Source organism: Colobus angolensis, unplaced genomic scaffold (assembly GCF_000951035.1).
Source record: "Colobus angolensis palliatus isolate OR3802 unplaced genomic scaffold, Cang.pa_1.0 Scaffold569, whole genome shotgun sequence".
NCBI classification, from domain to species: Eukaryota; Metazoa; Chordata; class Mammalia; order Primates; family Cercopithecidae; genus Colobus; species Colobus angolensis.
In genome coordinates, this window is record NW_012119254.1 from 648,380 (window position 1) to 673,447 (window position 25,068).

General features: G+C 39.0%; 1 protein-coding gene and 1 long non-coding RNA gene across 3 annotated transcripts; one reads left to right on the forward strand and one right to left on the reverse strand.

The window, feature by feature from the left end:
* Positions 1-1,513: 1,513 nt before the first annotated feature.
* On the reverse strand, positions 1,514-12,862 carry LOC105525952. The gene is made up of 3 exons (XR_001003999.1): positions 12,759-12,862; positions 10,256-10,721; positions 1,514-1,526 (listed from the first exon to the last, which is right to left on the reverse strand). It is a non-coding gene; the product is annotated as an uncharacterized LOC105525952 (long non-coding RNA).
* SRI (sorcin) lies at positions 3,969-24,476 on the forward strand. 2 transcript variants are annotated; one of them, XM_011961753.1, is made up of 8 exons: positions 3,969-4,049; positions 10,539-10,622; positions 12,327-12,396; positions 18,623-18,666; positions 19,440-19,587; positions 20,194-20,307; positions 21,055-21,113; positions 23,083-24,476. In XM_011961753.1, exons 1-8 carry the CDS (start codon positions 4,044-4,046, stop codon positions 23,107-23,109), a joined length of 552 nt encoding a protein of 183 aa, XP_011817143.1. In that variant the 5' UTR covers positions 3,969-4,043; the 3' UTR covers positions 23,110-24,476. The 2 variants fall into 2 exon arrangements, with proteins under 2 accessions (XP_011817143.1, XP_011817142.1); XM_011961752.1 differs by lacking the exon at positions 3,969-4,049 and adding an exon at positions 9,417-9,524.
* The last annotated feature ends 592 nt before the right edge of the window (positions 24,477-25,068 follow it).

Genomic DNA, 25,068 nt, shown 5'->3' on the forward strand with positions numbered 1-25,068 from the left:
AAATAGATGTATGTAGACAGCTGTGATGTGAATGACAGAACATTGGACAGAGCTTCAGATACCTGTGTTCTCTTTAGGACTCTTGGAAACCACTAGCAGTGTGACCTTGTTCAATTACTTAGCCTTTTGAAACTTTATGTGTAAAATCAAAAAGCAGTTTATTAATTCCAGCCTAAATCATGATGGGTTTTTAAAGTAGGGTTTATGAACCTTTCTAAAGTGTGGCATCAAATCGCTGGGTAGGTAGTTGTGGTCAGGAATGAATATGCATGGATATAGGTTTGTAGGTGAGGGTGGGTATGTATGGGTGAAGGTGTGCATGTGAGTATATGCAGGATTGTAGAAGGAGGAAGGTTAGGGTGGGTAGGGCAGAGGTGTCTGTGTGTGCACGCACGTGTGTGGGACTATAGATAAAGGTTGGGATGTGTGAGGGCAAGGCTTGGTGTGGGAATGCAGAAGTATAAGAAGAATGAGTACTGAGGGCAGGTTGTACGTGTGAATGTGGGTGGATACCAGAGGTGGATGTGGGTAGGGCAAGAGGGAAAGGGTGCATGTGTGTGTGTGCGTGTGTGTGGGTGTGTTTGGGGTTATAAGTGAGGGAGTGGTGGGGCAAAGCACAGAGTAGGCCAATGACAGGATTATTCTATCAAAAACACTCTCCATTTTACTGATTTATATTTTATGTATAGGATATAAACTCACTGAGATGTTGCAAGTATTTTTTATACAGTGTCATTTATCTTTGAATTGTGTTAAGCGTAGAACTGTGGTAATGTAACAAATCTTATTTATTTGTTTCAATTAACAGTACTCCTCTTTTCTTTTAATGTTCAACGTAAAAAATACTACAAATTACACATAAGAAATAATAAAAATTGCACATAAGCTAAAAACCCAGTGATAATCTTAACAACTCAGTCTACAATTCAAGTCTATAGAGGAAGATATATGCAATGATGTCACTGCACATAACTGTGTACCTCTCTATGTATGGACTTAAATGCTCTGATATTCTACTGATGATAGGATAAATCGGTTACTAACTTCCTGGGAGGCAATTTGCAATAGCTATCCAGAATTTCTCAGAAACCTTGCCCCAGTAAGTCTAGTTTTAAGAATATGTCTAAGAAAGCAATTCAAGATGTGAGCAAAATTTTAACTATGATGTTTTTATTATAGCATTGTGTGTAATAAAAAAATTTAGTTACAATCTAAATAATTTGGCATTGATTAAAGTGTAACAGGCTCATATGATTGAATATTCTGCAGCAATAAAAATAGTGTGGACAAAGAATATATAATGAAATGAAAACATGCTTACATTTTGCAGTATTTATGTTTTAATCAAATTACTTTCAGTAATGAGCAGTCTTCTGCACCCAGTGAATAGGAGTTTTAATGAGGCATGATGGTGATATTAAAGCTCAAGGGCTTTTCGAAGAAAGCTGAACTTGAAACAGGGACTTTGGACAGTCACAGAGGCACAGGAGGAACATTTAAGCACTTATGATAGCTGCTTCCAGAACCTGAAAGACAGGAGCATGTGAAGGCCCTAAAGATTACCTTTTGAAATTTTTCCTAAATTACCTTTTGAAATATTTCCTAGATGGGCCTGAAAATCTCTATCCAAAGCCTGAAGCCAAGACATATTTCTTTAAGTCCTTGAGTTCAGAATGACACTTTCTTGCCCTTTAGTGGTGTGCTGGTAAATGTTTAACAAGTAGCCTTCCAAGATGGGGCAGGGTGGGACATTATATGTACATATATATGTACATAAGGTTATTGTAAATTTTACTGACATAAAGGATATTGTCTTAGTTCAGGCTGCTGTAAAATGCCATAAACCAGGTAGCTTATACACAACGGAAATTTATTTCTCAAAGTCTGAAAGCTGCGGAATCCAAGATCAAGGCAGATTCAGTGTCTGGTGAAGACCCACTTTCTGGTTCATAGATGGCATCTTCTAGCTGTGACCTCATATGATGAAAGGACAAGGCTGCTCTCTGGGGCACTAGTCCATTCATGAGAACTCCACTAATTTACATTTCCCTGATGATTAGTGATGTTGAGCATTTTAAACTATACCTGTTTGACCATTTGTACGTCTTCTTTCGAGAAGTGTCTATTCATGTCTTTTGCCTACTTTTGAATGAGATTGTTTGTTTTTTTCCTGTTGAGTAGTTTGAGTTCTTTGTATATTCTGGATATTAGTCCCTTGTTGGATGAATAATTTTTATAAATATTTTCTCAAATAGTTGTCTCATTACTCTGTTGATTGTTTCTTTTGCTGAAAGTTTGACTATAACATGTCATGAGGAAGATTTTCTTGAATTGTATCTATTCGGGGATTTCTGAACTTCTTGTATCTAGATGTCTAAATCTGTTGCTAGACTTGGGAAATTTTCAGCTATTATTTCATTAAATGGGTTTTCTATTCCTTTGGTCCTCTCTTCACCTTCTGAACACTGGAAACTTGAATATTTGATCACTTTGTGGTGTCCCTTATGTTTTGTTCATTCTTTTTTTTTCTTTATTTTTGTTTGACTGGATTATTTCAAAAGATCTGTTTTCAAGTTCTGAAGGCCTTTCTTCTGCTTGATATAATCCACTGTTGAAGCTCTTGAATGTACTTTTACTTCATTCAGTAAAATAAAATCCAGGATTTCTGTTTGGTTACTATGATATCTCTCTTTGGTAAACTTTTCACTCATATCCCTAATTATTTCTCTGATTTCATTATATTGTTTATTTGTGTCCTCTTATGTCTCACTGAACTTCTCTGGTATCATTAGTTTGAATTATTTTTCAAGGATTTTTATAAATTTCTTTCTCATTGACATCTGTTGCTGGATAATTAGTGTGTTCCTTTGTGGATATTATATTTCTGGGAGAATATTTCCTTAACTGTTCATGCAGTTCACAATGTAAGGGCTGTAGATACAACACATTTTTTTTTTTTTTTTTTTTTTTTTGAGATGGAGTCTCACTCTGCTGCCCAGGCTGGAGTGCAGTGGTGCAAACTCAGCTTGCTGCAACCTCCACCTCCCGGGTTCATGCCATTCTCCTACCTCAGTCTCCTGAGTAGCTGGGACTACAGGCATCTGCCACCATGCCTGGCTAATTCTTTGTATTTTCAGTAGAGATGGGATTTCACTGTATTAGCCAGGATGGTCTCAATCTCCTGACCTCATGATCCTCCCACCTTGGCCTCCCAAAGTGCTGGGATTACAGGTGTGAGCCACCGCGCCTGGCAACAACACACTTTTAACTTTAAACCTTATTAACATATTCTCCAAAATACCACCTCCAAATCTAGAGTACACAATACAAAATTAAAAAAAAAAAAACAATAAATGAGTCTTTTGTTTGTCGTGCAAACTGATTTCCAGGGTATAAATATTCCCAATATGGGAGAATAAACTACTAACTTTTTGCAAATTCAAACTACTAACATGGTATGACTAAGTCTGGAATTGAGAATTAACATCCAACAGCACAAAGTTACACACTACCCATATAGAAAAATCATTAACAATTGATGCATTTGGAGTATTTATTATCTTGATTTTCAGCAAGTTTAAAAAGTTCTAATTATATTATTGGCCGTGTTTTAAAATAGGCTGGAAAAATGGCCAGTATGAGCCAGCTCCCGCATTCCAACGCAAAGCCCTGCAGGTCTTAAGAATTCTCAGACAGAGGTAATAATCCTGAAGGAATGTCAAATACTTACCTGTACGTGTGTTTAATACTGTTGTTATTGGTTCCTAGCTGCCTTAGGTAGGTCATTCTTTCTAACAATGAAATAAATACATTTCTAACAATGAAATAAACCTTTCATAGAAGGCCTCTCTAGGGCCTATTGGAAAGCTGCCTACACTGTTGAATATGTTTATAGTTGGTTACTGATTTCCAAAGGTCAAGAAGGCAATGTGATTCATCTGCTATTACAGTTTATATACTTCTTGATTCTTCTATTTGGCCACCCTGCAAGAAGGCAATCCTCTAAGGATCACCAGCTTCTACCTATAAGACTTCAATTCAAGATGCAGGCAAGTAAACGATATGTACATAATATTAGACTGTTCCATGCAGCTCCAATGTTCTAATTCTACTAATCAGGAATAAGAAAGTTCCTAATCTTTGTAGTTCTACTGACCCATGGGTTTTCAAGCTGAGAATCAATTAATCTAGTTTCCTTTCTCAGCTTTGTCACTGATTTCCCAGTGCTATGGCAAAGAGGCAAGTAACTACTGAAAAATAATTATATAAAGTAAGAGGTATCTTATTTTAATTAAGAAGCTCTCAATTTACATGTAGCTGACTTATATATAAGCTTCATGGAATTTTGGCTTTCTGGAAATATCTACTGTACCTAGGCACCTAGGACTCAAGAATAGTCATTCTTTCTTCCCCAGAGCTGCAATATGAGTAATTTGGAATTTTTTTCCCAAATTCCCTCCTCTCCCATGCTTATTGAACAGATGGAGATTGTATTATCTTCCCCTCCTTTCTCTACAAGTCTGGCTTCTCTATTTACCTCTGATTCTGTGGAAACTTGGTGACATCAAGATTGGCTGGATAAAGGGACTGAGATGGGAATGGGGATGGGCAATAACCAAGCCCTAGATGCTCTCGGGTCCCTACCCTGCTCTACCCTGGCTCCGGGACTGTTTCTCCTTAGGAGAACACTGAAGGCTTTAAAGAATTTTCGAGGGCTTGCCTGAGAACCAGACATGAAGTGACTTTTATGAAAAAATAGACCTAGGTTGCAAAAATTAGCTTCTAGAATTAACACCCCATAATATACTAGTCCATTGTTCTTAGGAAGAGTCATCCTAAGAGAACTCTGGTGCTGAACACAAGTGATTTTCTACCTGAGCATACAGGCCCAGTATTCAATATTCTGCTTTCTATGTAGTCCGAGACATGGTAATAGTCACAAGTAAAAGTTGTAGAGACTTGATAATCAGTACAAGCCTCAGAAAAAAACTAATTACAGTCAGTTCTTGCATTCATTTCTTGACCTTCCTTTAGCTACCCCTTTAGCCATGCATATTTACATCTTGTTCATCAAAAAATAATTATCTGCACTAAAATTAACTCTTATCATTGATAGTAATAGCATTACCTAGATGTACATTATTTTAGACAATTGCTTTAAATTTAATATTCTGATTTCTGAAATATTCTGTTCAGGAAAAGAAAAACAATGTCTCCAAATTCTTGATCCAATATAAATTGCATAATCTTAAAAGGAAGAGTCCTGAGAAAATAGTGTGAGGTTGAGAAAAGATCTGAAGTGACAAGATGAGCAATTAATACTGGAATTGCTATTAGTCTGGTAACCTAGGGCAAGTCAGTCTCAGTTTCTTCATCTTGTGAAGTAGGAATAATCTAAGTGGCATGGCTGGGTCAAGTTTAAGCAGGCCATCAGAAAATGCTTTGTAGTCTATAGCGCATTATTTCATCCAAGCCCCTACTCAAAGTACAAACCTGCCCTTTTGCATCACTGAGAGCCTCTTCTTGATTACTTCTAGTGATACGGAACTCATCTTTGGAAGGTCACTTTTGACAGCCCTAATGACAAGAAATGTGTGTGTGTGTGTGTGTGTGAAAATACACACATATATTTACATATGCACACCTATATACATACATACACATATACGTATATAGGCATATCTATTTAGCCATAATAAATTCCTCCAACTTCAGCTTCCTGGTTAATCCTGATCATCAACTCTAGCTCAGAGCTTCATTAAGGGAAGGAACAGGTCAGTAAGAATCTATTCTGTAGGAACAGGAATATGGGAACACTTGTCACAGAGCTGATGGTTGCCCTTGCTGTGTTTTGTTAATAACTGATTTATCTTGCTTATCATGCCTACTCCAGGCAAGCAGAATGAGTTTGCTTTCTCTGAGTTCCAGGGAGGAGGAAGCCAACACAGATAAAAGGGTCCCTGCACTGTTCAAGAGGGTAGCACTAGCCACACAGCTATTTCATTTTAAATTAAATTAAATTAAAATTTTAGTTCCTCATTTCACGGGCTCAATAGCCATATGTGATTAGTTATTCTGTGGCACAGATATCAAACATTTCTATTGTGACAGAAGTTGTTTGAAGAGCTGTGGTTGATGATTCATTACCGCCTACAATGTGCCAGGGACCAGTTAAACTCTACATGCAAGCACTAAAACATCAATAGTGGAAGTTTTCTATCCCTTGAAAAAATTACATAATAGCATGATTAACTGAGCTCTTACTCTGGACAGTTCAAGAAAAAGGGTGGCTTTTATTCCCAAATGAACATCACAGGCTTCACATTCTTTCCCAACAATCTTAAGAAAATGGAGATAGTATTAATTGGTTACCTATGTTGTTATCAAACGCTCATTTCCACTTTACATTTGGAGATCTGAGTTTCTTTCTAAGGCAGAGGTCTTTAAATCACGAGGTGCCACACACAGATCAGAACTAAACAAAAGTTGAAACTTTAAATTGGCAAATGTCATTGCTCATTTATTCCTGACAAGTGAAGACCTATGGTTAATTCAACTGCAGGATATGGTGAAATAACTACAGTTACTTAGTTATACTATTTCTTTCACCACTTATCTGAGTGAAGAAGTCCAGCTTGGATACTATATGTAGAGCTTTACATTAACTTTTCCCCAGGAATAAGGAAGTGTCCACACTGCCTTTTGTCTTGAAAACATAACTGGGGAAGGTGTACCACACAAGAATGGGATTCTCTCTGAAAGCATATTTAGCTACTGTCACAGCTTTAACTGGGAAGAGTGAAATAGTTACATCTGGCTAGGTCTGCCCTTCAAGAGCTAGGGCCAGATATTTGCCATCCCTCAGCCTTGGTCTTTTCTTCTGTGAAACAGCAAGATTGGAGTATATGATCAGAAAGCTTTCTGTAATTCCAATGACTTACCAAAATAACCATGACCCACATCCTATCTATAAACCTCACATAGTTCTCTCCCTAACCCATGCTGCTGTCACAACCCTCCCACAGTCTTTTTTTTTTTAGAACTTAGTAAATCGTTCAGACAAATAACTGTATTCTACCCATAGGCTTTATCTTATAGTCAGCAAATCATTTGCTAAAGTACTAAACTCCGAGAGTCTTATAAGCCCACATTCTGAAGGGGCTTCCAGCAGTGGTTGACAAACTACTGCCCAAAGGCCAAATCTGATCCACCTCCTATTTCTGTACACCAAGGAGCTCAGAATAATATTTACATTTTTAAATGGTTGGAAAAAATAAAATGAAGAATAATATTTCATGTCACATGAAATTCAAATTTCAGTGTCTATAAATAAAGTTGCATTGGAACCCAGCAACAGCCATTCATTTATCTATTGTCTATAGATACTTGTGGCCGACACAGCAGAGTTGAGTGGTATGTGGCCATACCACTATGACTACATAGTCTACATACCACTATGTATGTAGACTCTCTCATAGAGAGACTGTATGGCCCATAGGCCTAAAATATTTACTACCTGGCCCTTTACTTGCCCCTGGGCATAGAGCACAGACTCTGCAGTCAGATGGCTTGGCAGCACAGCTCAGCTCTGTTTTGTTCCTTCCCCTTCCTCAACTGTATAATGAGAAAGATAATAGTACCTATCTCACGGGTTTTTATTAAGATTGAGCAAATAAGTAAAATGGGATGAGGATCTGGCATATTTTTACTATTATATATATGTCTGATGTTATTATAAGTTGCCACAATATTTTCCTGCAAACTAAAGTATTAGCAGCTGACCAATTTGTTAGCAATAATTGTAAGCATTGAATTTGCAACACTCCATTAAAATGCAGTTCCTTAGCAGTAAAGCAGTAGGAAGATGTCTAAGTACAACTGATACGACAATTCGTATAGCCGTTTATCCACGAAGCTACTTCTGCAGTACTTAAAAATATTTTATATGCTTTATACTTCTTTCAAACTTGAGTCTTGAGCTTATACTCAACATTGAGTTCAACCCTGACATCTATTCCTTATAGTCGGTTACCTCTTTCTGAAGAAACAGGCTTCCAAGGAGAGACTAGGGTAGAGACCAGACATCATTAGATGTTTCATCTACCTTGATGATTGCTACTCTAATGATTGAGAACAGTAATCAGAATCAAACACAAAACAGGCAACATGCAGTGTCTTTGCTATGCCACAACAGGGACTATTAGAATTTTTCTCACGATTCGGACTTTCGTTTTCAATAGGGCTTGCGAGGGAAGTTACAAGAGAAAAACAATGAACCGAATGAGGACAATAGCCCACGAATTTAGAATGGAGGAAGCCCGTCCACCACAGCGAAAAAGCACACTGGCGGGTGCTCCAATATTTGTGAAATGTTGATGACCCTTTAAATGTTTCTGTGCAACCTCCACAACAAATAATGTGAATCTTGCTTATTAATACGTTTCTCAATATGTTAAAATTCAGGAAATCATTAAGTCTAGTCCTTAACAGTGAAGGGCAAGCAGACATTTTTCTGTGTCATTGAAATTACACAAAACAGAACAAAACAAAAGAAAAAGCTCACGCCTGAATCGCTTCGGACTATTCAACTAGGAGATAGAAAAATACGTGAAGTAAAGAAGAATAACCTACACTGAAGTTCCTATCTCTTATCTTCCTGAATACTGAAAAACACACTCTTACTTTGTTCTAAACTTTTCTTATACAAAAAGTAGCTGAATAATTTTAGGGAAATGGATTGTTTTGTCTGAATCATCCAGATAATTCAAACAATTCATTTTGCTAAGAACGATCTGGGTGAGGCTGTCCTGCCCGGAAAATGCCCCCTGTCCTACTCAGGACACGAGCCACGCCCAGCTTAAACAGGCAAGTGATTGTCCCCTAGGAAGGAAATACCGCCGTTGTCGTTGAATGAACTTTGCAACCAACCGCAAGCCAGACTCTCCCTTGCAAACCCTTCGTCAAGTTAATTCTTGTTTTCCAAGGGAGCTTTCGTATTTCCATCGTTCAACGGCTCCTTCACCCACTAGCACGGTGGGTGCTACGGTGCGCTCCGCTTATAGTAGCTCCGTCCTGTCCAATAAAGTTTTTTAAAATAAGAAATGTGCCAGATAATAGCCAAGTCCGAAGGAAAAAAAAAAAAAAATTCCTGGGGTGGTGTATTGATGTTGGAATGTGCCATTAGTTTCGGAGGGAGGAAAGTCCCTGGTGTGAATTGTCTCGCAGGTCGTAGGCCACCACTGGACCTTCGGTCATGCACTGCGTTAGCACCGTAATGGCAAAGATAGGAAGAAGCGCGCAGGCAGGGGAGCCACGGCCGCGCGCACAGGCGGGAATTGAAGACAGCTGCGGAGCGCGTCCCCCACGCTCGTGTGGTGCGCTCTGGGGCGGCCCCCTCGCGGCAGGGCGGGGCGGAACAGGCGGCTGGGAGGCCTGGCGCACAGAGCCAGGGAGGCGGCGGCGCAGTCTGCACCATGGCGTACCCAGGGCATCCTGGCGCCGGCGGCGGGTACTACCCAGGCGGGGTAAGTGCTGACTGCGTGGGATCGCTGCCCAGGCGGCTCCGGGGCGCTAAGAGGCCACCTTGGAGATGCTGCAGCCTGCGGGGTGAGGCGCTGCTGGGCAGCTGCCTAGGCTCCTTCCGCCCTCGGCTTCTCCCTGCGCCCGCGGCCTCGCCCTAGGCCCCTGCGGTTCGGCCTCTCCCCTGGTTTCCCCCGCGTCCCTTCTCCTGGATGGCTCTACAGGCCCAAGGTGAAGGTGGATTGGGACCCTAGAAGCCCACCCTGCGGCTTCTCGGATACGCGGCGTGAAATCGTGTTAATTGGGTGTTGACTAACCCCCACTTCACCCCACCCCCGCCCTCTCGGTTGCCTCCCAAAGCAACAAGAGTCATTTTATTCTAGAATGATACTGCGATATACCTTCCTCCCTCAAAAAAGAAAAAAAAAAAGTGAGAAGGGGGACGGAAAAAAAGGGAAAACCTACTGAAGTAAAAGACCTGTAGGAAGGCAGCCTTGCCGGGCGTCTGGGATGCGCGTTGTCTTGGGAACTGTTTCCGAGACAGGCAGTGTTCCCTCGCCACCCACGAGATACAGCCCGGTCAGACACCTTACTCTTCCCTAGGCTACACCCGTCTCAGAATGTTACCAACTCCAGCCTTCCATCGTTCATAAAACGCTTTTAAAATACCATAAATGCTGTAACAACAAAAGGAGAATTCCAAGCCCTTTCATTGGCTTGCCTAGTTTGCACTCACCTCAGTAACCTTCAAGTTAATAGGGATTTTAAAAGTTGCTTTATATATGCAGACATCACTTCCACAGCAACTGTTTGTGGTCCAAGTCGCCAGTTTTTAAATTACGGGGGTGTGAATGGAAGAGAGGGGTGGAGTGTTGGCAGAGTGTGCCCGGTGGTGGGGAGGTGAGCCTTGTGAAGGGCGGGCAGGCGGGCAGTTGTCTTGCCTTGCACGAAAGCCCTCAGTGGTGAAAGAAGAAAACTTGATTCGGCAGAATGACGTGTTTGTGTTTCCTGTTTCACAGTATGGAGGGGCTCCCGGAGGACCTGCGTTTCCCGGACAAACTCAGGATCCGCTGTATGGTTACTTTGCTGCTGTAGCTGGACAGGTTAGCTTTTCCCTTTAATATTATTGTCCGCATTTGTGGTAACTTTTGTTATAGTGACACAGAAAAGCGAACTTCCTCTGGTACTGAGTCCCTTTGCTTCTGCAAAAGAAAAAAAGAAAGTTCTTTGTTTCTTATTTTAGTTGTTTATTTCTGAAGGTTCAGAATAAATTAGGACAAAGTGTTACTCGTATTTATGTGAGTTCAGTTCGAAACCAAACTTGTGGTTGAATTAAAGGGTCCAGGGTGGTTTCCAGCGAAGAAATTCAAGATCTGGTAAATATAAACCCTTGTTTGTACAACTTAAAGACGTATATTAGTAATTACATAGCCCGATTCTAATGGGCACTTCCTTTGGGTTGAACTTGATTGCTAATCATTCACCCATTTAGGAAATATGGTAAAAACCCACCAGGTTCTAAATAAGCAAGTTACTGTCCCCTTATGAGTATCAGGAAGTTAATCTTGTGAACAATGTAGTTTCTCTTTGACGCAGATGCTGTTACTAGGTTAGCCCCTCCCCCTCCGTGTCCTTATTAGGTGCTGTGGCCTGTTGACCCAGAGAAGCAATTAAGGTCAGCTCCCCAAGACCTTTCACTTGTCTGCATTCTGCGGCGTCGTGTGACAGGAGCTGTCTTACATTGACAGGTGCTATCTTACATTGTGAGAGGACACTTCCCTAGCTCATGAGGTCACTGTGTACAGTAAATATACTGTCAGTATAACCCAGACATGTCCAGAGGGGATGTTTGTTCTTATGAATTCAACCTAGTCTTGTTTTGACCAAAAGCTAGAAATAGCAAAATCTTAATGTGAAAACTGTAGAATATTATGGGATAAAAAAACCGAAGACCACTTTTTAAGGTAGTATTCTAAGAAATACAGCTTAAGAAATTGAATGGAAAAATAGTCTAAAATTGGAAGACCTTCCCCTTAAGTATCTACTTAATCTGTTAATGATCCGTATCTTTGAAACCACAAGACATGGCAAACCTCAAGACCAGCATTCTTAGATTGCCAGTGCCTCCAGCATGTAAGTGACCCCACCTGCTTAGCTTTCAGCAGCCCTGGCCTGTATTCAGCATACCCATTGTCTTTCAAATTGTTGATCTTGCTCCTCATTTATAACTTATAATACCCAGTGACTTGAGGATTTAGGTATTTTATTTTAAAGTCCCTAAAAATCCCATATATCTAGTTCTTTCCCAGTTCAGCCAGTGAATGGGCACTGGGAACCTAATGTGTATCTTCCAGATGTATTTGTGCTCTTGAAAAAAAACATTCACTATGTCATAAGAAAAAGTGACCAAGGAGGCCTCTTTCTGTTTGAACCAAGCCTTCTCTTTACTTATGTCTGGTGTGTACCTTGCTTTGTCCACCCGCCTCAAACAAAAACAAAAAACAAGGAATTATGATTTTAAGCAACTTATATAAATTATTTTAAAATGTTTAGCTGTAGCAGTTTCCTAGCTCAGATTGACAGAAGAGTAGTTGCCAAGACAGACTCTTTCTTTCATCATTAAATTTCTTTTGGCAGTGGGTTAAGGAAAAGAATGCCCACTTTTGGAAGGCATTCCTTTTAATAAAAAGTCATGCATGATGATACTGATTTTCTTGGTTGTTATTGCTTCATTGAATGCTGAAGGTAAACAAATAACTTGAAAGTATAAATCACTATTATGATCCCTCTAATTTGTTTTTCAAAAGGATGGTCAGATAGATGCTGATGAATTGCAGAGATGTCTGACACAGTCTGGCATTGCTGGAGGATACAAACGTAAGTTGACAGTCCCAAAGTTTGTCTAAACGTACTCGTGTTTCCTATTTTAGCTGTTACTTGTGATTACAGCCTTCAAGAAAACTGAGCTTGTCTGATCTAGCAAAGTTTAGAATTCTGAACGCTAAAATAGAGTACTATTTCAAAATGTTGATTTGAAAACAGTTGTTAAATCACTCCAGGTTGGGCACAGTGGCTCATACCTATAATCCCAGTACTTCAGAGGCCCAGGCGGGAGGATCGCTTGAGGCCAAGAGTTTTTGGCTGCAGTAATCTGTGATTGTACCACTGCACTCCAGCCTGAGCAACAGAGCAAGACCTTGTCTCTAAAATAATAGTAATAATAAATTATTCCATCCTACCTGCCAATTTAGTGGATCAGATTTGGGTTTTGTGTACCTAGAACCAGTGAGACAGTTTGGGTGGCCTCCTTCACAGAGGACAAGGTAGGGTGCTGAAATGGAATGTGCCAGGTCAGGTGTCATTAACTGACATTAGGAACTAACATTTACTGTTATTTGCCAAAAGCCTACTCTGTCCTGACCTGGTGGCACTTAGGGCTTTGAGTGGCTGCTCCTGCACCCCTGGTCCCTGAGTGGCCTATCCTGCACTCCTGGTCTGAGCTTTGGGCATGCTCCTGCTAACATAAGTGGTTGCCATGACATCCCTCAGGTCTTTCCTCTTCCACTTCATAGAATGTGTTCAGGCTAAGTGGGAAGTGCCCTTTCTACTTATTGGACCTGCTGTTCCATAATTCAGCCCTAACCCTACCACTGCCTTTTGAGCACTCTGCCATGAGCTGAGAGTAGTGAAATATTGCAAAGATGCTCCATCCCTGGCAGGGCACAGTGGCTCACACCTGTAATCCCAGCACTTTAGGAGGCCAAGGTGGGAGGATTGCTTGAGCCCAGGAGTTCAAGACTAGCCTGGGCAACATAGTGAGACCTTGTCTCTGCAAAAAATTTAAAAATTAGCCAGGCATGGTGGCATGCACCTGTGGTCCCAGCTACTCAGGAGGCTGAGGTGGGAGGATTACGTGAGCCCAGGAGGCGGAGGTTGCAGTGAGCCAAGATTGTGCCACTGCACTCCAGCCTGGGTGACAACCTGTCTCAAAAAATCCAAAAAATTGCTGCATCCCAATTGGGGGCTTCTCGTCATCCAACACACATGAAGTGGTTCCTCTTGAAATTAGATCTTGAACATGATAGATTTCCAGGGTAGAGAATAATGTCTTGCTTCAAATACATTACCTGCCAACTTCTTTGCCAGTTGTTAATTGAGACAGAACATCAAATTGAAGACCCAGTTTCATGGTTAGCTGTGGATTAAAATGTTCAAACTAGAATTCACACCTGTGAATTTATAGTGGCCTTTTTAAAAAACTATTTGACATGCCATGTATTAGATGTCTGTCTTTGAACTCTTTGTGTTTGTTTTCATCATCCTTTGTTTTATGTGACTTTAGTTTGGAGGAATTAATACAAACAAAGAACCTTTCAAGTTCCTGTTATTTAATCTAGTCCTAAACAAAATAAGCACTTTTTGGATTAGGGGATGTTCTTCTTTACTGTGTAGGTAGTACATTTAAACTGTTAATTGTTACGCAGTTGAGCTGGTAAACAAGGTAGGCCTGCCTAATAGCAGGGTTTATCAGAGTGCAGTGAGATCACAGCATGGCTTGTTATTCTACACCCTTTCAGTAGATAAGGTGTGGTAGATTTTAGAATCTGACTAACAAAATGGGTTATATATTCTGAGAGGAGTCCTTTTAAAATTTCATTGAGAAAGCCACATTTAGTGATGGCCTTAGATCAGTGCATTAAAGGGAAAGCATTTCCTGAGTCATGGGGACTATGTGATTGAATCCATTTGCCTCCTCTCTGGTGGCTGTACTGAACCACAGAACCATCCTGCCTATGAGGTGTCAGCGTTTTGTAATACAGATATTATATGGAGATTAGTCTTTTAAACCCAGCTTCCAAACCAAAAATCACAGATCCGAATTGGATGGGCCAGTGGGATACTCCAGCTCAGAGGCTATGGGCCCTTCTTAACCAGTTTAAAAGGAAGCAGTCATACCTAGAGGTGGAGTTGGTGAGAGACGTTATGTTCCAGTCAGTAAGATTGTAATTCAGCTTCTCTTTTTTTTCCTGAATTTAGTTGTTTATCTGTGGTAAGGTTGAGAGAAACAGCTGGAGGTAGGGCTTTCCTTCTAGGTCCATTATATTGTATGTTTCTGTGAGAAGAAAAGATGTTTGAGGCATTCTAGTACAATGAATAGAAGAGAAGAAAAAGAGTAAAGGTAAAATTACAGCAGAGATTCTTTGGAAATTATTAAAATTAACATTTAATTTAAATAACTTATTTTAAAATGTTGAATTGATAATTTAATAATTTATAGTTATAATTATATGTCATTACATTTATATATCACAACTATATAATACTTATAATTTTAATTTTAAATAATTATTTAAAGTAGAATTAACACTAATAAAAGCTATACTATTAACAAAATTGAGAAAGAGTTTTCCTTACCCAAACTTACTGGACATCAGCATTCTAGTTCATTGGAACTGTCTGGAATGGTATATTTTTTGTTCATTCACTTTTGCTCACTGCCATCTCACTGCCCTTTCAGATCCTTCTCACAAAAGATGACCAGATTCCTGATCTTGATCTGTCCCTCTCCTCCTCAGTCTTTACTAACAGCTTAGAAGGAATTCAGGATCCTCTGTAATGCAGCCTCCCCTGACCAAACATATTTTCTCCCACTCCTTTTGTACTCTTTGAAAGTCATATTGAGCTCTTCACTTACACTTTGCCTGTCCTGGGCCTTCTACTTCTCTTTTTGCTTATGCTGGTCCTTAGCTGTCACCAAATGCCCCCATCATTCTTGTCATTAAAGGCTTGGCTTAAATTCTATGTCTTCTATGAAGTCTTTCTCGATTCTCCTACTAAGAAGGAGCCTCTCACTTCTCAATCCCGTCTAGTACTTTCTGGCGCCTCCATTATATTTCAGCAGTCTACCATGATTAGGGTTGTATGTGTATGTGACTTATCTTTTCCTTAGACTGTCAGCTAGGGCAGTATGCAGTTTCACAATTGTATCTCCAAAGTTGCTGTTACCCTGAGCCCTGAACATAATAAGGACTTAACAGGTGGCTGTTGAGTTAATGAATATGGAAAATTTTCCAAGTCAGAAAAATCATAGCCCTGTAGCCTCATTGGCATTTTGATTTAAGATTATACATTAATTTTTGAGCATTAGTAAAGATCAGAAAATTTTATTCAAAAAACATTCTTTCTTAGACGATCTAAGAGGGTTGTACATATAAAATGCAAGGCTCTAACAGCTTCCTGCGTGGGGGTGAGAATTTGGTGCTATCCATCCATTCATTCAACCAGTGCATTTTTAGTGAACACTTCCTATGAGCTAGGTGCTGGCTCTGTAGCCACAATCAATGCCTGGGTGTTGGGAAAAGCACTGGGATAAGTAAGGAGAGAGGCTGTGGAATCACATAGGATGGGCACATAATCCAGACAGGAGTCAGGAAAATTTTCCTTGCAGAATTGATATCTAAACTGAGCAGAAGTGAAAGTTCATCAAAATTGAGGCCGACCATGAAATGAGTGGGATGGGGAAGTTGTGTCCTAGGCTGTTAGAACAGCATGTGCAAAAGACCCAGAAATAGTGTGGTTCAGTCAAGAAACTGAGAAATTCTCCATGAAGATAGTGTACGGGGTTGAATGAGAGTAAGAGATGAGCTTGACTGGCAAAATAAGTGTGTTACCTTATGTGCCAGTTAAGGTGCTTGGACTTTATCCTGAGAGCAGTAGATCACTGATACTGGGTTTTACATAGGAGAGCACATAACCACCCCTGACTGTAGGGTAAAGACAAATAAATTGGGGGACATGGAAGTAAAATAAGAGTCAGGGCTGTTAGTCATACAGGTGAAAGAAATGCTAACTAAAGAGACAGTGGGGCTGGAAATGGACTTTACAGCTGTTTAGAAGGTGATTGATTATTGGTGGAGAGGGAATTGAGGAGGCTCCCAGGTTTCTGGCTTGGGTGACTGCTGAGTGGATGAGGGTGCAATTCATTAACAGAGATAGAGAAGCTGTCTGCCTCATAGCCCCTTCAGTACCTTCACGTGAGCCCAACACAGTCGGCTCTGCCTTGTGGTTGTCAGGCCATCCACAGCAGTAGTTCTTAAACTTGAGCAGCATTGGCATCGCCTGGAAAGCTTACAAAAACCAGATTGCTGGGTCCTGCCCTAGAGTTTCTCATTCAGAGGTCTGGAGTGAGCCCTGAGAATTTCACCTCTAACAGGTTTCCATGTGATGCTAGTTCAGGTTGAGCCAGCTGCTTTAACATAAATATATATCACTTGCACATTTGCTAAAATTCAGCTTCTGATTTTATTGGTGTAGGTTAAGGACTGAGATTCTGCAGTTCTTCAGGCTCCTGGGTGATGCTAATACAGCTGGTCCAGGAATCATACTTAGAGTAGAATGTAGAATGACGGTCTCAACCTTGGCTACTCACTAGAATAATCTGAAAAGCTTTTTAAAAATACAAATACCTGGGTCCCACACCCAGAGTTCCTGATTTAATTGTTCTGTGGTGCAGCCCAGGTATCAGAATCTTTTAAAGCTTTGATTTGGATAAGCACCAGGGTGGGGAACTACAGCTCCGGATTAGAGGAACTTCATACCTCCACACAACTTAAAAGTCAGAATGAAGAATCTCCCAGCTCTTTCCCAAAAGTGTAAAAAGTGCTTCCTCCTCCTCTCATCTAAGAGAATATTATCTGTGGATCGGATGGAGATTGAAGGACCTAAATAGAAATAGTCACTAGTCTTTTATTTCCAGTAAAGAATATGCCAAATACAGGAATCTATTAAATGTGTAAAACCTCTAGTTTGCACTGTTGGGACACATTACAGTAATTAGCGCAGTTGTGTTTTAATTTTAGTTTGGTTAGAGAAAAATTATAAAGCTAGAAAGAGCTGTAAAAAATGTTAGTTCTGTATGTTAACAAACTTGCAGAATTTATACCAGCTTTTTCCCACGTGACCCTTGTCACTTCTGCCATTTAGCCTTATAGCTTCTTTGTACCCATACAATTTCTTCAGTCATTGATTCCCATTAATACAATGTAAGAGGTTATTTGTTTTTAATTTCCTAATGCTTAGATTACCAGTAACCACACCCACTGCGTATGCTCTGGTTTGGTTACATAAGTGAGGTACCAAAATGCCCTCAGAACACTCCTAAACTGTAGGTAAATTAAAAAGGCTTCTGAATAATGGCCACCACTGAATTGGTCATGGGGTCTTATCTAGAGTACTCTTATTTAACACATAATTCTAACACCCATATTTATCTGGTTTCATATATAAGCTAAGAGGTCATACACTATTTGAGGTAGCAGGTTACTGCTCAGTATCTGACATTGAAGGGAAAATAGAAAAACAATCAGACACAAAATTAGCAAAACCAGCAATTTATAGTCATTTATGAGTTAGAACAAAGCAACCCCAACTTCCCACCCACCATGTTGGATATAATACATTATGGTTCATTATGGTTCATTATGGTGACTTGAACTCTCTATATTACACTTTCAAAGCAAGAAAGTATGAACAGTACTATGTAATACTGTTTTGTTTTTTGTTTTTTGTTTTTTTTTTGAGACGGAATCTTGCCCTGTCACCCAGGCTGGAGTGCATTGGCATGATCTCAGCTCACTGTAACCTCCTCCTCCCAGGTGCAAGCAATTCTCCTGCCTCAACCTCCTGAGTAGCTGGGATTACAGGCATGCGCCACCACACCTGGCTAATTTTTGTATTTTTAGTAGAAACGAGTTTTTGCCATATTGGCCAGGCTGGTCTCAAACTCCTGACCTCAGGTGATCCGCCTGTCTTGGCCCCCCAAAGTGCTGGAATTACAGGTGTGAGCCACCATACCTGGCCTATGTAATACTTTTTAAAAGGAATTCTATCAAAGTTATTTAAATCAAATTTGGGTTCCTAGAAGAAAATCCTCTTTATGGAGAAAAGGCTACTTTGAAGTTCCACATGATTAGTCACATGTACATTGAGTAGCATGTAAAAATAAAAGTGTATGATAGTCATTTCTAATTAATTTGAATGTATCCAGTGTAATGTGAATTTTTGGATTCGTGTTAATATGTATGTACTTTTCTTGATTTAACAGCTTTTAACCTGGAGACTTGCCGGCTTATGGTTTCAATGCTGGATGTATCCTTTACCTTGATTGTTGTCTAGAATAATTTTTTCTAAAATTCTAAAGGAATTCACCTTAGAATTAATACCTAGTAAACACAAAGTAATAAATGGTCACTAAAAAGCTTTCTGAAATAATTAGTTTCTGTTATAGGGTATAATTTGGTGTGAATAAAGGAGGAAAAGAAATTTAGTAAACAGAATGTTGTTCAGGAATTCAAGGAAACATCAAAGTATTATAGAACAAGTATGGAGTCCAGAGTGTCAGGATAGCTTTTTTTTTTTTTCTTTAACATTGATTCCTCTGCAAGTGATGGGATTTTTTTCATATCCCAGTTGTTGGACTGAGTTTAGCTAGTGCTGACTATCCACTATTTATCCACCAGTCCATCCCATGTCATTTGTCTGGGAGCACTAAACAAGGGAATATTAGTACCAGAGATGATGGTAGGACAGAAGGGCAAACAGCATAGCCTGAAGCACCCAGAAAGTACAGCCTAGTTCCAGTAACAAGACTGCTTTTTATAAGTGGTTCACAGTGGCAACGCTATTTCCTTATAATCAGGTCATGTAAGTTATCTTTTCCCCACAGTAAAAATAGGTACTTGAGCTTTTTCTCCATAGCCCCTTTTTGTTCTATTTTTAAATCATTAATCTTACATCATACCAAGAATAATCTACAATAACTTTTTTAGTCATTGAATATTGAATTCCCCTTATCCTTGATCTTTCATTTAATCCTTAGAAAATATTGCAAAATACAGCTCTGATCCTTGATTACAGTTCAGAGAGATAGGTCTGGCACAATGGGTTTCAATGAATTTAAAGAACTCTGGGCTGTACTGAATGGCTGGAGACAACACTTTATCAGTTTTGACACTGACAGGAGTGGAACAGTAGATCCACAAGAACTGCAGAAGGCCCTGACAACAATGGGTGGGTATGGCTTACTAGAACTCTCCATTCATTGGTAGAAGTAAGTTGTTTTGTATTTTTAAAACTAGGCTGGGTGTGGTGGCTCATGCCTGTAATCCCAGCACTTTGGGAGGCCAAGGAGGGTGGATTGCCTGAGCTCAGGAGTTCAAGACCAGCCTGGGCAACACGGTAAAACCTCATCTCTACTAAAATACAAAAAAATTAGCTGGGCATGGCAACATGCACCTGTAATCCCAGCTACTCAGGAGGTTGAGACAGCAGAATCACTTGAACACAGGAGGCAGAGGTTGCAGTGAGCCGAGATCGCACCACTGCACTCCAGCCTGGGCGACAGAGTGAGACTCCCTCTCATAAATAAATAAATAAATACATACATACATACATGCATACATACATACATACATACATACTACCTGAAGGCAGTTTCTGTTTTCTTATAAATTGTGTGTTTATAATTAATATGAGTTCACAGTCTTAAAAAATAAAATAGTGCTTATTTTTTGTATTTTTAGTAGAGACGAGTGCTTATTTTATTTTTATTTTATTTTATTTTTTAATGGGCTTTTGCCATCCTTTAACCTTTTTACTGGGTGACTTTTCTTTTAGGATTTAGGTTGAGTCCCCAGGCTGTGAATTCAATTGCAAAACGATACAGCACCAATGGAAAGATCACCTTCGATGACTACATTGCCTGCTGCGTCAAACTGAGGGCTCTTACAGGTGAGTTCTATAAGGTCATGTCATCACCACAAGCCAAGACACAGTTATTACATTTCATCTCTTAGTGCTTCTCCTTTTATTCTTCCCCAATTTTTTTCTTGCTTTAGTATTTCAAATTACTGTTAAGCATATCTAGCAGAATAATTTTTTGGTTTTTTTTCCAGAATTTATTTTAGATTAGTAAGTAATCTGCCATTAAAATAAACAATTAAATTTTACTAAAATGTTCTAAAACATAATCAGCTAACTTGTGCATTTTTGATCAGATTGTGATGAATTTTTCCCTAGAATGTGACATATCTGGAAAGAATGAAATTAAAGTAAAATCCTTTTCCATAGGGCAGAGCTGAAATGGTGGAGAAACTGATCACAGCCTATTTGTTATATCAGGGACTCTGTTTCTTAAGTAGTATCTTTGTTATTAAGAAGCTAGAAATTCTGTGCTTTTATCACAATTAAGTAATGGCCATGGAAGTTGCACAGCTTTTACTGACTTTGGGTAAGGTATTTTCTCCAGATCCACATTGAAAAAGACAGCCGGCCAACTTCTGCCTGTTACTTTGTTGCATATTAAATATTTTACTATTCATATAGTTGGCTTCTTTGCTTTGGTCTTTTGTTTATGTTAATTGGTTGCACAATTTAAATGTTATTGCAATGTGAATTAAATGCTAAAATAACTAACTTTTATGATGTTAGAAAAACCATTTAAAGAAAAACCATCAATTTTACTGTGTTGTTTTACAGACAGCTTTCGAAGACGGGATACTGCTCAGCAAGGTGTTGTGAATTTCCCATATGATGATGTAAGTTAGAAATTAAGAGATACAGTAGATGAAAAAGACGTACACCAGATGGGTATCCCTTTGAAATTAGCTGTTAAGAACATCTTAAGGATGCCAGAGACATAAGGGATTCAAAAGTTAGAAAGAGTTATCATCCAGAATTTATTAATTTCATGTATTAGTCTTAATTATAGTTAGACTATGGTTTGATTTGCATTCAAAGACCTGGGTTCAAGACCCAGCTTGTTGTATTTATTAGCTGGATTACTTAAGCAAGTTTCTTAATTGCTGTGACACTATATGAATAAAGAAGATACAGCAGTAATGCCTTTTTCTCTGAGCTGTTGTAAGATTTCTACTAGAAATGCCCTTGAAAAACACTATGCAGATATAGTATCTGCTTTTGTCTTCTATAAACAAATCATGTCAGTCATTGAGAATAGATAACAGCTCAATAGCTTTGCATACCTATGTTCTTCATTGAGGGCATAAGGCAGGCACCAACTTAAATCACAATTTTTTTTTTGAGATAGAGTCTCGCTCTGTTGCCCAGGGTGGAGTGCAGTGGTGCAATCTTGGCTCACTGCAACCTCCGCCTTCTGGGTTCTAGCGATTCTCCTGCCTCAGCCCCCTGAGTAGCGGGGACTACAGGTGCGTGCCACCACACCCGGTTAAGTTTTTTTGTATTTTTAGTAGAGACGGGGTTTCACTGTGTTAGCCAGGATGGTCTCGATCTCCTGACCTTGTGATCCATCCGCCTGGGCCTCCCAAAGTGTAGGGATTACAGGCATGAACCACTGCTCCCGGCCAAATCACAATTTAAAACAAGTTATTTACTAAACAGCCACACTAAAGGAGGTTAGGGTAAGGCCATGTAACCAGTGTGAACATAACCAAGTGCCATCTTTGATGGCATTAGTTGGATGTATATAACAAAACTAGCGAGATTGGTTACTTGTTTCTTCAGTTTTTGCTCAGCCATTGATTTAAAAAAACAAAAAAACAAAAAAAAACTTGAACTGAAATGACTGTAATCACTGAATATTCCATTCTCCATTACAAAATATAAGATGCATAAATTTTTGGTTTAGCAACTGCTGCAGTTATAAGTACACTTTTAAAAGCTTAGTATGTGTGTGTGAATATGCTTATTTTACCTACTTATGGGTATGTTCTCTTTAACATGCGTTAACTTCTTAGTTGACAGTTCCCTTGCTGTTTCTAAAGATCAGGAGGCTGCCTGGGGAATGGAAAGAAAGACCGTGGGCCTTGACTTCAGATGGGGCTACTTAAAAAATTTCTAAACATCCTGATTCTTATTTTCCTTTTCTCTAAAATAGGGATAATCACCTTGACCTTGCAATAGAGCTGCAAGGGTTAGCAGCTTACAGTACCTTACTAGTGTAGGGAACACTGATAGAGCAGAATCTATTGCTTTATGTTTAGTGGGGAAGCCAACATTTCAGAGCAAATACCAGTATTTCTAATCTCAGGTATCTGAAGGGTTAGCTGTTCTGTTTCTGTCCATACATACACTTGCATGCTACAATTTATTTTAATAAAGCAGATTTTAAGGGAATAAACTGTTTAAGGTGTTCCATTAGAGTAATGGGGTAATACTGTGCAGTTCGGAAATCCCCACGTGATACAACAGTATAAACTCCAGTTATTTGTGTTTGTGGTAAGTGCCTTTGACCACGACCATTTCTAGAGTCTGAGATATTATTTGGAATTTAAATAATTATTTATCCATTGAAGTTATATCTGCTTTCTCTAAGAAGTTTTGATATGAGAAACCCTATGGATTTTATATTACACTGCTTCTCTAAAAAAAGGAAACTTTTCCATCTATCATTTACTCATATCTTAGAAAGTTGTAGGGGTTGTTTTACCCACGTTCAAATTAGAAAACCCAATGCAAGCTGCCAGAAATAGGCTGTGCTGTATAAGTGTTTTGAGGTCTGTCATGTAACGCTGATTTTTCTTTCAGTTCATTCAATGTGTCATGAGCGTTTAAATCAAGAGGAAGCTGCATGAATGTAATCGACATTCCAAATGGAATATCCTCCTTTGCTTGTCCTCTTTGCCTTCGGTAGTATGTGTAAACTTACATCACGACTTTCAACAGCTGTTGTAAAGTTTATTACTTTATGTAAAACTGAAGTTTTGTTTTTAATTTTGATAATAAATTCTTTGGAACTTTAATAAGATCTAGTCTGTTACACCATTTAGAACTTTCCTGAGCCATTATCAGTCATGCCTTATTTTCTTGCTAAAACTGTGTAAATTTAAGTATGCAAAATGTTTAAGTCACATTATTTATTTTTCATTGTGAGACACTAAAAACTGTTAATCAGACTACAACTGTTACCTTTCCTCTCCTAGAAAGAATACTCGACACATAAAAACTTAGGTAAATGACATAGACCCACTTGGGTGCAAAAGAACAACAAAAAAGGTAATCCAGTAATCCATGTCAGGATTCATCTTAGTAGAAATGTAGCACAGGCCCTTTAAAACCTATTGAATAATTTGAGTGGCAAATACTATCTGTCACCAAGTCCCTTTTTGTCATCTATTTAAACTTTTGTTAACTATACTTAAAAATCTTGTACATTATAAGCTTAACTATATAAAAAGAAAATTGATAGAAAAAGACTAAGGGAATATATGAAAATATTAACAATGTTTATTTTTGATTAATAGAATTCTAGATGACTTTAATTTTCTTTATATATTTCAGCATTTTTCAGATTTTCTATATGCTTTCCTTTTAAAATCAGATTCTAGTTTTTAAAATACTGATACATCCATTTTGATATACCATGTGTTCACACTTTAAAAAATACACATAGCAGAGTATTGGAAAGTATGTACCAAAACATTGATCTGGCTACCACTGGGAGTCAGGAGCATGAGTTCATCTTCTCCCTTCTTACTGCTTTTCCAAACATTCTCCAGTAAGCAGGTACTACATTTATAATGGAAGAAATTTTTAAAAAAATTTTAAGCTGTACACTTTCAAGTAAGATCTGAATGCTAATGCTGGCTTGTGCCTCTTTCTATGTGGTTTGGTCATTATAGATAATGCCAAGTTTCAGTTTCCCCATCTTTGAAAAGGAGATAATATGTTATCTCTTGGGAGTAGTTCTGAATATGAAAAGTGTGTTGATACAAGAAGCACTAACAATGTTTGTTTCTTAAATTTAAAAGTGGCCTGTTTGCCTTTTTTATCAAGAGAGCTTAACAGATTAAAAAATGAAATTAGGCTATTTTCTACTTGCCAGCAGAGTATCTGTCTTATTTTAGGATGCAGCGTGAGACTTACCATTCAACTGAACAATTAGTTGTCAACCAATGAAAATAAAACATTTTCTCTAAGCATCTTTAGCCTCATTTCACTATTACTTTTTAAACTATTGTTAAAATACATATTATTCAAACCTAACATGTAACTATGACAAGTTAGTTAGCCCAGGTTACATATCAGAATGTGAAGCAGCCTGCTATATATTACACGGTGACTATAGATTGCATCTCCCTATATTGTCTATGAGGCCACAAAGCTCTGCTTGAGCCTGGGCTGTCTAGAAAAGGGCCAAAAAGGGGCTCAGAGGATTAGGAGGCAGGGAGCTCACCTTCAGTGTCCCAGCACCTGTTGTTTGGTTTCAACTCACCAGGGTCCTCTGAGGAAATCATAGTTTAAGGAAATGGTAATTTCCTGGTTCAGGATAAGCAGTAGGGAAGAAGGCCCTTGCTGAAGGTTATGGGCCATATTTGAACAAGTCCCAAGGTGTGCTGCATCAATTGTGGTTCTGAATTGGCTTTGGGGTAAATGCTAAAGTATTACAAAACCATCCCTCTGACATTATATTAGTTTGTTCTCACACTGCTATAAAGACACTACCCAAGACTGGGTAATTTATGAAGGAAAGAGGTTTGACTCACAGTTCCACATGGCTGGGGAGGCTTCAGG